This window comes from Anopheles stephensi, chromosome 2 (genome assembly GCF_013141755.1).
Source record: "Anopheles stephensi strain Indian chromosome 2, UCI_ANSTEP_V1.0, whole genome shotgun sequence".
Taxonomy (NCBI): Eukaryota; Metazoa; Arthropoda; class Insecta; order Diptera; family Culicidae; genus Anopheles; species Anopheles stephensi.
Genome location: NC_050202.1, coordinates 53,867,198 through 53,879,941, shown reverse-complemented (window position 1 = coordinate 53,879,941; position 12,744 = coordinate 53,867,198). Strand labels below are relative to the sequence as shown.

At 43.1% G+C, this 12,744-nt stretch overlaps 1 protein-coding gene across 2 annotated transcripts in view; it reads right to left on the bottom strand.

The window, feature by feature from the left end:
• LOC118502680 overlaps nucleotides 1-12,744 on the bottom strand; it is a 160,303-nt gene that overhangs the window by 3,482 nt on the left and 144,077 nt on the right. For both annotated transcript variants that reach the window (XM_036035189.1, XM_036035188.1), the window contains one exon: nucleotides 2-160. In XM_036035189.1, coding sequence (XP_035891082.1) covers nucleotides 2-160 — 159 coding nt within the window. The remainder of the gene's footprint in view (nucleotide 1; nucleotides 161-12,744) is intronic.

Sequence of the window (12,744 nt, the reverse complement as noted above, 5' to 3'; positions counted from 1 at the left end):
CCGATATGCTTCTCCTTGCCGTCACACAGTCCACCACCGTGACCATCCCGCTTCCGGCGGATGGCAAGCACTACAACCAGCAGGACAGCAATGCCGATGGTGAACAGCGCACCGGTCAATAATGCCGCAAATGGAAGTATTGCGAAGCCTTCTGTTCCATCTGTAAAAAGGGAAAACATAGAACGACAATTTCTGGTAAGTTTGGAAATGATTAAAAAGTAAAAATGAAAATGTTTCACTCTATCAATAGAATGCTGAGCATCATCGATATAACGCTTGACGTTTTGCTCGTTCGTTATCAATGCGATGTGCTTCATTATCCACTTCCAATTTCAAATGCGATTAATTTGCCTTATTAATTATCGCTTTCACGTCTGAAAAAGCTTATGGCATTATGTATTTCCCATTCACTCTACGACAATAGGTTTGAACACCTGGAAAAGAGGTTAACATTGTACAATATTTCAGCTGAAAATCAATCTGTATCGCTATATCCTGATTAAAACAATTTCAATAAATTTTAGGGTTGTAAAAATACTGCCTTATCTAAATGAAAGCAAAGGGGTCAAAATGAGCGTTGAATGGTTGTCATATTATCAATTGTAGGTGTAGGTATGTTTTAAGTAATACAGGTGGATACATAGACATGGCTTCTGTCCAAAACTGACAAAACTCACATGGCTGCGTTCGAGAGAAAGATGCTCAGAAAAAAAAGTTTGGCCCCGTATTTGTGGAAGTAAAATGGAGGAGCTGCTGCAATGACAAGCTCTGCAAGGTGTACGCTGATCGATGGAGAGATCGAATGTACGGTGAATTAGACTCGTTAGGCTCCGGTGGGCTGGTCATGTTAGGAGAATGGTACCGAAGGACCTTCCCCGTAAAGTCCTTTTAGGCCGTCAACATAAAAAGAGAAGGCTTGGTTGGGCCAGGGCGGTCCAGTGGTACCGGCAAAAACGGCGCCGGTCTTTATACCGCAGAACTGGGGTTCAAATCCCATCCGGATCGTTCACCCGTAGTGAGGACTGACTATGCAACAACTTGATATCATTATGTCTTGTAAGTCAGAAATGGCAGGCACGACCTAAGAGAGGTCGTTAGGCCAAGAAGAGATAAAGTTAGGCCCAGGAAGAGATGAAGTGAAGGCCAGTGGCGGTTTAAGCTCCTTAGGGGCTTTAAGCAGAATGAAAGTTGGAGATGGCGAACAACACTTCGAATCTGTTGACTGGGCCAGAGATAGAGGCCAAATGAGATATTATATGAAGCTCTTTATTAAGTTTCGTACCTCTAAGAGATCAAGGCGCTCAGGTTTTAACCAGCTAACATGGAGAGACTCCTTGAGAGCCCATGAAAGCCTTGGGTCCCTAAGAATCTGCTTACCATACTCATACTATGAATTGCCCCTAGTAATGGTGACACATTACTTCGCAGCCAGCACACAACACACATGAGTCCTTGGGTAGCACGGATAGCTTCACCAAGAAACCGTATGACTTGGCATAATTCTTTTTCATACGCTTATAAGGATACAGTCAAAGACAGGAGACAGGTAAAAGCAACAAGATAAATATCCAAAATTTCGCCAGAAAGAACCGATGATTTACTCTACTAGAAGTCGTTTAGATAATGTAATAACCGAGCAGATTACTTGTCAGACTTAGATCATCGACATTGAGATCGACCTTCAAGGTGAGCCCTCCGGTAGGGCTAGATCGTTAGTCGCGTTGATCGAATCCCAAAAATCCGCACCATTCTTGTTGAATTCTATTTTGTTAATATAAATAAAATTGATCACCCGATATTCTCTCTCTCTAATTAAATTCATTAAGCGAATCTCTCCGGATAGTTTCCCTCCATCTCCGGTCACAATAAAAAAGCGCATCATTTTAATTAGTTTATCGAGCATCATCACGCTCATTCTCAAGGATTTCCGTTCCCCCCTGCTCGAAATTTGCCAATTTTAAAGAAATATGACCCGTTTCGATGCTGACGCCGTGCTGCATGCGCCAAAATCCAATCAACACACATCTTCAACTCGGGAGGAACGATAAAAAAAAATTAAATTCAATTCTTTCACACCCTCAAAAAGGAGAAAAAAAAAACACGGATTTCGACTGAAACACAAAACCGACACTTGCTCGGGCAAACGTAATGGAAAAAGCTTGAGCCCACGATCATACGATGCCGACTGCGAGCTGGCAGTCCACAAGACGGCGAATATGAATAAAACATTCGTAACAACTCTCGGGCTGCAACAAACTGCAATCGCTGGCGAGTGTTCCGATTCTCGGCTCGGTTCGGATACCGGGTATCACTTCATTTATTATTATTGTGCACATGCATTAGCAAAAAAACCCCACCGATACCACCCACTACCCTAGGAAGCAAAACGGAAAGCAAGACATATACACACGGACCAAAAAAACAGGAGCCAAAGATGTGGAAGCGGAAACGCTTTTCCATTATGCATTTTGCACTCACGAGTACGGAAAACCGGCGACGACGGGCACGATTTGCGTCTGACGACAGAGATTGCATGCCGAGGTTAAGATGAGGTGTCTATTTTTCTTTCCCGTGCTACCCTTCGCCTCTCATCCTCTCTCCCTCACCTCTCTCTCCGTTCTCCGCAAGCAAAGGCCCACGGTTTAGCGAGCAAGAAGAAACGAACGCAATCGTTTGTCGCTAAGCAGACGTTAAATTCTTTCCCTTTTCTTTCGGTACGGTGAAACGTTGAGCAATAGGAAGTATGAAGTAGAAACCTCCCCCCCCCTCCCTCTCCCGGGCAACTTCGAATAAGTTTCATTTGCAACCAGAATGAATCAGACCGGAGGAGACGCGATTTTTGCTGCAGTTGTGAAGATGATAAATTCTGGGTGAGAATCCTTTCTCTTTGCCGCACGGTGGAATATGCTTATGGTGGAGCTGGTCCAGATTTTCCCTCTGTTCGATTTCGGCGCAGGCTGCAAGGACGCGAGTAAATCGAGCTCGGGGAATCTTATCCCCGTGGAGCAGGACGTTTTAGGTGCAAGTGCAAAAAGATGCACCGGCAAACTAATAACTTAGCATTTCCACCTTTTAGGAAAGCGTTTTTCCTTTTGTACAGTGCTTTTTTCGTTCTCTCTCTCTCTCTCTCACACACGCACGTTTTTTGGTGCAACTGCATTCTGCACTTTGGTGAATGAGTTTTTCCTCCGTATTGTTATAGCCTGTCTTTTTGGGGAAGTGTGAATTTGTTGTTTTTCGCTCCCCGGAAACGACACATCTTTCCTTTGTCTTTGAAGAAACGGTGAGCGACCCAACCGACGGAAGTGGAGATACAGATTTGCCATGCAGGGAAAAAACTGTTCTATGCTAGAATGTGCACGTTTTTTGAAGAGGCAAACCGTGTTGTTTTTTTCTCCCTCCTGTGTGTTGGGCGAAAGAGAAGCGGAATTTGCTGATGACGACCAGCTGAAATGTGGCGCCGAGGTTTCGAGGTGAATGGTTTCGGGAAAGCTCACATAAGCTTCTTTTGCTCACAGAGCAACACCAGCAGGGGGGAGAACAAAAAAAAGGAAACATATAATCCATCCACCGGTACGACCGGTATCACTCCGGCACTCAGGAAAATGAAACAAAAACACCTCATCCCGAGGGTTACCACGGGACTGTGCACTCCCGGAGTTGATGGAGGTGACAACGGAAAAGAGGTGTGTGAGAGAGAGAGAAAGAAAGGGCACAAGGATATAATACCATTTTTGCCTGCCATCCCCTTTAACCCATCCGTTCCACAGCGCCAGCGCTCGGGCAAGGGTGATCCGGTGAAAGGTAAAAGCTTTAAACGAAAGTGGAAAGCTTTTGCAATGGTGGGTCATTTGTCTGTGGCAGGCTTCCCGGTTGTGTCCTGGTGTGTCCAACATGCACGCCGGATATCGTACGGTGGGTAGATGGTGCAGTAGGAAATGGGTTGAATTTTATTGCCCACTAGTGCGCGTTCACTAGCTTCAGTTCCTCCTTCAAGCTCCAACTCCTCCGTTCCGACGCTGGTGGAATGGCAGGTTTTTGTGTGTGTTTGGTTGTTAGGACAAGCTAAAGGAATGGACATTTCTCGTTTTTCGGGGTGGATAATGCTGAAGGATAGCATTAGAGGACGTTGGGATCGAGAGAGTCTAAAAAGGAAGGAAAGCTCCAGAAGTAGAGCACATTAGAAGTGAAGAAATTGTTTGAAGCAAACACTTAGATTTTATAATGCGCTAATGTTAAGAAATATTGAGCACTTGGCATACAAATTTTGACCACCTTTTGAACTAAACCTCGCCCACAGTGCGCACCACTTCTGCAGACTCGCGGATGGCAAAGAAAGCGGACAAGTTCTTACCACAAACCGAGCTGCTGCTGTCCAGCTTAAAGCTCGCTCAAAGTGCCACTGCACAGAGGATAGCACTTCAGGCGACACTTCCACAAACATGTCCAACCCCTTCCTTATCCAACCCGGACCCGAAATTGCCAGAAGCACCGGCAGCAGCGGTTGACATACTTACGACTGTTCGAAGCGCTGTAATACGGTGGAAAATCTATTCGCGAAAACCTAGCAGCTTCGATTCCCAGCACATCGATCCTCAGCTTTCCCTGGTAGTTTTTTGTGTTTGCAAATTTTTACTCAAAACCCTGCTCCACCCCCTGGTGCCCTAACCCAGTGACCACGGAACGGATCTAACCCGCATTGTATTTGTCAACGAACGGGGGCTTTATGCGCTTCGTTTGCTTTCTCCGTTCGCTCGTTTGTGGTTTTCGGGTTTAAAAAGAAAACGGGGAGTTGGGTTTCTTTTTATCGTAGCCTGGCCACGGTTTGCAGATTGAGTGACGCTCTTGTACCAAACCTTCGGTCAATGTAAAATGGATGCATACATGCATGTATGCATCCCTCTGCATGTGGTTAATGCTAGTGATTTTCAGGATAAAAAGCACAGGAACGTATCTTTTTCGCAATCGATCGTTTCCGTTTTACGATGAGTAGCACTAAATCACAGATTTACTGATAAAGCGATTTTGTGTGTGTGTGTGTGGTTTTAGTTTCAAGAATCATAAAGCATTGATGGTCAATAAAGTTACATCGTAACTTTTTGTGCCGGTCTGAATTCTACGTATCAATTTGACATTTGTTTCTTGCAGTGCAGAAAGTATGGCAAGAATTTTGTACAAGAATTAACTTAAGGGATTTTGTAAGAAAACTATTAGCATTAGTTGAGCTCATGAGCTTGAATACAATAGTCTCCAGCATTATAGTGACTGTATGGCTTCCAAACTAAATTGTTTTGAGCATCTGAATTTTAATGCAAATCATTGGATAATTTATCTTAAATCAGTGTTTGAAGAGGGACATCGCCTTGGCAATTGTCTGTTATCCATCTGTATGGCTGCTTAACAATGTTTAGGATTATTACAAAGATATACCAAGACTCGCTATGCAACCGAGTACAGAGATCTATCCCTATATTCCTTTATCCGTTTCAAGCAAAAATATTTTTAAATAAAATGTATATTTGTCCTCATTACTAAATACTCAATGCTTTCTTTCAATAGATAAATTGAGACAAAAAAAATCATCTATTGAGTGCCAGGTACAATGAAGGACAAAAAAATGAACTATCGTTTTTTTGTTCATGAAGGACAGCCTGCCGTTTTGCTTTAAGATACTTCTGATTCTAATACATTCAATAGATATAATTTTTTATTCAGCATCAATGTTGTGTTCGTTCAGAAATTGCCAGATGATTAGATTAGAATATAAAAACTATATAATTTATAAATTTTGAGACCTAAACTACAACAAGACTGAGTTGGCCTCTGTTAAAGTTTACATGTGTGTGAATGAAACATCCCAAAAGCAACACAAATCTTGGCTTCAGTATTTCACTTTGAATATTATTTTATTTTAAAAGGTTTACGTGCCTTTTACCTCCAAAATTACATCGCAACAGTTTGCATTTTTAGCACACACCCCTTGCAATTGATAGGACAACTAGCTATTAGTTATAAGCGGTAGACAAATTGATTTTTTTACACTTAAATAGTTTTAATATTTATTATGTACACGGAAGTTATTGGATTTTATTTTTACCGAATGGTGGATGGGAAACCCAGCTTCATAAGAAATCGATCCTAAATTATAAAAGGAACATTTGAACCGAATCTGAGCCGATGAACATCTGATGATCTTAATACATTTAATTTAATTTGTATAAAAAATCAGTTTAATAGTTCTCCACCATAATTCCATTATAAAAAAATCTCCACCTTTTTATAAAATAAGATTCTTAAAGTTCTTCTTTTGTCCGTCACTGTAAACTTAAAGTTCTGTTGATTATCCCTCGTATTCTTTGGTTCTACCGTGGCTTGGTTCGTTAAATAAATGGTATATGATAAAGAATCTTTCGTTTCGGAGTATTTGAAGCGAGATTTTCTCACTGTACTGCACTTGGAATGAAGTATTGTCGTGAAGAAATATGAAAGTTTGCTTCGAGACCTGCAGTTGGTTGGCAGGATAAAACTTAGCTATATAAAGCTTCTTGAAAATCGTATTCCTGGAAAATTCTAGTCTCTCCAAGACTATGCACTCATAGTCTCATCAAATGCAGATCAGACTTGGCGCTTTGGTGCTACTCCTCGAGCTAGCTGAATGATGCTACCATCATTCTTTATCTGGTATTGATGGTCAAACACGATGGCGTGAAGACTAGTCATTTTTGAGTGCCGTAACTAGACCTCAATTTATTGGGTATCCATTTCTGCATATAAATAATAGACTAGACTTTTTCTAGTTAATTAGATCGTACTATTTAAGATCTAAATCATCAGTGTGTCTATTGTTAGATTAGCACGTCGTCAACATGTGTCATTTTATCTAAAATTTAGAAAATTTTAGGAATAAGAAACATTGATAGCCATCATCACAAACCATCCAATAAAAAAAGGAACAAAAGTCAATCCACATTTCATTTCCGTCCACCCGGACTTAGCCAGTCTTGACCGAGCCAAATTCAAAACCAGTCCTCTCAACTGAATATATCATCGCTACAAGCTCATAAACTAACGCTCGCTTAGCAACCAACCCAAGAAAAAAACAAAAAAGCGGTATTCGTTTGCTATCTTTACTGCCGCGAATAAGTCGCTCTGGCTCTTGTTATTCAAACCAAACAAAGAGCTAATCCTCGTATTCAGGCCGCAGGAAGAAAATGCACCAAGCACACTGTAACGGTTGGTAAATATTGCCCAGATAGTTAGCATTTATTGCATCCCATATACGGGAGAGATAGGTAGACAAGAAAACCAAGAAGTGCCCAAGCACCGTCACAAAACCCCGAGCGCTTGAAAGGATAATCAGGCAGCGTGTGTGTGTGTGTGCGGTCAATGGCAAAACGGCATACTTAGATTCAGTTGAAAAGGGTACAAAATTTCAATGAGCTACAGAATAATCAACCGTCGAATGGGATCGCTGGGTGGAAAATCGCTCACCGGTAAACACACACACACACTCACCGGCACCGGTGTGGACAGTAAAGGGAAGGAGGGGGGGAAGAAAAGAAAACAAAACACACACACACACACACACACAGTACCATTTTATGCACACACGTAGAATGGTGGAGCACATTGGAGGAGGGACATATAAGAAGGAGCAGAAAAAAAAACATACACATTCAGCAGAATGGATAATGATGTTGGATATGCTGCTTTTATGCTCCCGTGGACACATGCGTTCAAGGATGCGGTGCGATCCCACTTGCTGTGTGTGGCGGTTTCGGGGTGGGATGTGGAGAGGGCGGTATCAGAAAACGCACATGTGCGCTGTACAGCAGGTCGATTCGCACGATGTTTCGTGTGTCAGCAAGAAACCTTCGACCAGACACGGACGGCACCAAACGAAATCCTTCCCACCACTTGACACCGTGGTATGAGCCGGGGAAAAAATAAGGGCACCCAGAAAGCTCCCCGGGTCCGGAATGTTGTTGGTTGGTTTGGTAGTGTTGTGTTGCTGATGTCCTCCTGTTCCACTAAAATCGGGACACAAAACGTCGTCGTCGTCATCGCATTGTTAGTAACACACACACATACACGGTGGGGTAAGAATGCGAAAAACTGTACTCAAGATGCAAAGAACCGAACACTGGTTTCCCATCTCGTAAGCGGGAGCCAGCTGAGCTGCCATCTGAGAGATGGATCCCGTCTGTTTTCCATCCAAGCTCCGGCAACGAACATTTCCAAAATGTTTACCATTGACCCATCGTCGGAAGCCGAGTTTTATTGATCCTCTCGTTTTTTTTACGACACACACACACACACACAGAGAACCCCTTTTCCAGTGAACCCCATATAGCGCCAAAGGGAGAGGTTAGCTCCGGGGAGATTCAGAGCTCCAGTGGGACCATTTTTCCCGACCCGGCAGCTCTAACTCGGCGGCTGGAGTGAATCTATCGGCTGCGTATTCGATTGTGCTGACCGAAGCACATTTGCATATATGCAAAGTGTCGTTTTGCAGTACACGTGTTAAGAGTTCTGCCTGCCTTTTTTTCTTCTTCTTCCCGTCAGCAGGAGCTGTGGGCGAGTGGGCGAGACGAAGACGACGCCAAGACCTGTTTCGGGTCATATTTCCTCGATCGTACGGAAACAGCAGTGACTGGTTTCTAGGGGGTGCATCCGGCTGGGTGCTAAGGGATGTGGCATTTGTTCCGGCAGGATCTTCTTACTCTCTCACGCTTTCCAACAAATCTGTGTGTGTGTATTTATTGGTATGTGCTGTCCGTACATTCCTATTCGTACGATTTGTGCCCCGTCCTCCATTTTTTATCGACCGTTGGGGATAGATTTGCGCGCCCATATCTATGCCAGTGTGTTGGTGTGTGTGTGTGTGTGTGTGTGTGTGTGGGGCATTCGATTGTCCTTTTCCCAACGGTTTCGTTTGCCCCTTATCTGCCCGCCGTCACACCCGGCACACAGGTTCATCATTGTAAGGGCAACCCGGTTTCACTTCGAGTGGGTAAACACCGAAAAGTTGGTTCAATCGATCGCCCGGGAACGGGAATTGAGGACCATTTTTCCAATCGGTTCGGTTTTTCGCTAAATAAACGATAAACGATTTGCGGGAGTGTTGCCCTGAACGGTGAGTCCTTTCTCCCACCACTTTTCTCTTCTTTCTTTTGCTCAGCTTCCCATGGAGCGTTTTTCTTCCGTTCAAATACGGTCCAGCACGGCGTATTGTGTGGGGAAATTGTTAAGGGAAAACAGAAAGAAAATTTCTACACTTTACTCTTTCGAAGCGTGAAAGGAAAGGCGACGTTTGCGGTGGGTGTGGAGGATGGAGCACGGGGGTCAAAGAAAAGCGGGATCGAACCGGAAGGGGCAAAGATCAATGTTGCCTTCGAGGGAGGTAACGACGGTATGCTCGGGGCACGGTTTAATGCGGGGATTGTGGTGAGAAGCGTGTTTTTTCCGGTTTATTAAAATAAATACGTTTCGGCCGGATCTATTGGCCGTTGGAGTAGTAGTTTAAGCGATATTTTAAGTGTTTTTCATTTCCTACCGAAATGCTGGCTCGCTGGTTGTTTACTGGTGGTAGTTTGGTGTAATGGTGCATTTTTGTGTGTGTTGTTATTCTTTTATTTTGCAGTGTTTTGCAGTTGAAGTGGGTTTTGTGGTTTATTTAGGGTTTACAGCCAAAGGATAGAGTGCTGCTTGGGTTGTTTACACGATTTTTTGTGTTCACGATGTTTAAAATTATTTTAAGGGAGAATTTTATGAGTGGATATTGAATATTGAATCTTGAGTTATTCAAATGTATCCTCGTACTCCTGTTTAAGCCCTGGCAAGATAAGCAATATCTTTAACAAAAGCAATATTTTCACCGCTCTTGATTATTTACAGGTAACGGATTTTTAATTTTAATTTAACAGTTTTTGTATTTTTAATAGGTCGATATACAACTATTTGGGATTTAAAATAGGATTATAAATTATTTTGAACCATCTACAGTATATTAAAAGTGTCGTGGGGTTGGTTTGTTTGATGCTTTGCACTTTTGTTGAAGCTTTGAAGAAGATATTTTGCAAACATGTATTGTTCCTTCGGTAAAAATAAGTGAAGAAAGTATTTTAAAGGCTATACTTTTGAAGTTTTCCTTCGAGTGTTTTTCAGTAGTGTCGCAGCTAACTTCAATGTCTGCTTCCAATCGCCATAGGTCAGGAAGCTATCGAATACCAGAAGCCCGTCGACGATACTCCTTGATCTTGACGAAGTGACCCGGAAAACAGTTGGGGACCGCAACTTCGGATACTGGACGAAAGTGCTGACGATGCTAATCGATGTTGACGAGGCGACTCAGTAAGTCGTTGACGGCCAGAAGAGAAAGACTCTGTTTGTCAGTTAATTTTAAAGTATTGAAAGGTGGGACCTATCACGAGGGTGGTAAAAACACATCGCTCATGTGATCGTACTTAGAATCTTTGAATAACTCGTGAAATGCGAAGCGAATACACGGGGGATCAATAAGCTAAATTAATGTGCAGCTGATTGCACAAATGATGACGATTCCGTCTCGGATAACTTTAATGAGATGACTGTGACAGCTTGCAATATTTAAATATTATTCAAAACATTTTTTTCTATCCAATCTCTGCACTAGAAAATTATAAACAGCTAGTTCAGGGTGCCTAACTGAATGTAGGTCTCAGCGTCCACCAACTCCTGACGGTGGACCTTAAAACCTCTTTATATTTGCTAATTATCACACGCCACCTCGCTGTTCGTATTTCAATTATTTTTTGCTTTGAAATATTTTTATTTGTAGATTTGTAGATAAATTAAGGCTATTAAAGTAGGTGATGCCTAGGAGACTATCAGGAATCGGATGGAACACAACCAGAGGATTTAGTATGTTGGATAGGTATCCTTAAGCTTTGCTTTGCATTGTTGAATTTATAAATTGACATATTTTGGAATCGAGGCGATAACGGCGCCGGTCTTCACACGGCAGGACCGGCAGGGACGGCTCAAATCCCATCTAAACCGCCTCCCCGTAGGCAGGGCTGACTACTTTGCTATGGGTGTAAACCATGTCACAGAAAGCCAGAAACAATGGCAGACGGAGACCTCTCAAGGTTGTAGTGCCAAGGAGGAAAAAGAAGATATTGAGCGGTGGCACCGGTCTTTATAGGGCAGGACCAATTCAGATTCAATCCAGACCCCTTCCCCGTTTGCAGCACGGGTAAAATCAAGTCAAGAGAAATCAGAAATGGCAGGGCCATTTGGTCAGATCTTAAGAGGTTTTAGGGCCAAATAAGAAGAAAGAAGTATCTCGAGGACAACTTCGACCTTCTCGAACCTATATCGGGATATCAGTCGTCATCAGGACACCATCATCATCCGTTATATCAAATTTTAAACGCAGTTTTCTAAACTTCGAAGATGATCGGTATTTAGTCGACCTGGACCATTCACTGTTGGTTAAGAACTGGTTGGAGTTGGTAAAATAAAAACGGTTAATTTCTTAAAAAATCGATTTTTTATGAATTTGTGACATCCCAATATAAATACTTCAGGAGGTCCTCACAACCCAAAATATTAAAAAAAGTCTATCGACCCAATTTAATTCATTTAATTCAAAGAATAGATGCCCACGAGAGTCATTTTTAACCGCGCAACAAGATGAATCACAAGAGCAGCGCGTTGAAAGTGAAAAATCATTCACCTCGGGAAAGTGAAACGGTAAAGTCTCCCTGACATGAGATTCCAAAGGAAAGAAAAAAAAAGAATCATGCCTCCTTCTGCTAAAAGAATGTCTTCCAACGTGATCCGTAACGAGTGCACACCGAGCGCACTAACAGCAGCAGCTACCAGCAGTCCAAGTGCCTATCATTTTGCATCACTCAACACCTCTTTAGTGCCAAACCATTTTTCGGAAGGGTTTTTTCTCGTTCCACCGAATAAGGAAGCAACACCCGCGGGCTGCTGCTTTCGATGGATGCCCCCTGACATCGGAAGGCATTCCGGCGGTCCGGGGAGGCATTGATTGATAGTGAAGACTTCATCAATCGTCGAGAAACCGCAGACGCCCGGGCCAAAGTTAACGATTGCAACGACGAAAAGTTTTACCCTGGTACGGTTTCACGGTCGTGGGGAAGTGGGAATGGGGAAGGTGTGACGGACGGTTGGAAGTGGAATGAAACTACTTGGAATGGAGGTACGCACGATCAAGCTGCTGTGACCTCGAACCTGGATGGGAAGCCTTTACCAGCGACCGTGTGGTTGCCACCGGCTGATAGATGAGCGGATGAAAGTATTCCAGTGCTGTTCGTTTTTCCAAGAGTTCAAGCCGCTCGGAAAAAAGGAGGGCGCAATGTGGCTAGTAAATTATCATAAAAAAAGCTCACCCCTCATGCATCCCGCAAAGGCCATTGTGTCGATTCCGAAGCCTCAAAACGAAGACTATAGGCAAAAAAAGAAAATTGAAGGCCCTTTGTATCGCAACCTTCAGCGTGCGGGTAACGTTGTCCTATCTGCAATGCAATGGCGCCCGGACCCCGAAGTAACCTGGAGCCCGAGAATGTATGGGGCTTTGGTGTTGGTTGGCCAGTAAATCGATCGCCATTAAAATTGATGATGATTATTTATCGTGTATGAAGAAAATCCATTTATTATAATGATACGAAAAATAAGGAAAAGCCTTCCCGGGCATTGTGCATCGCATTCTACGTTGGACGAAACAACGCGAGC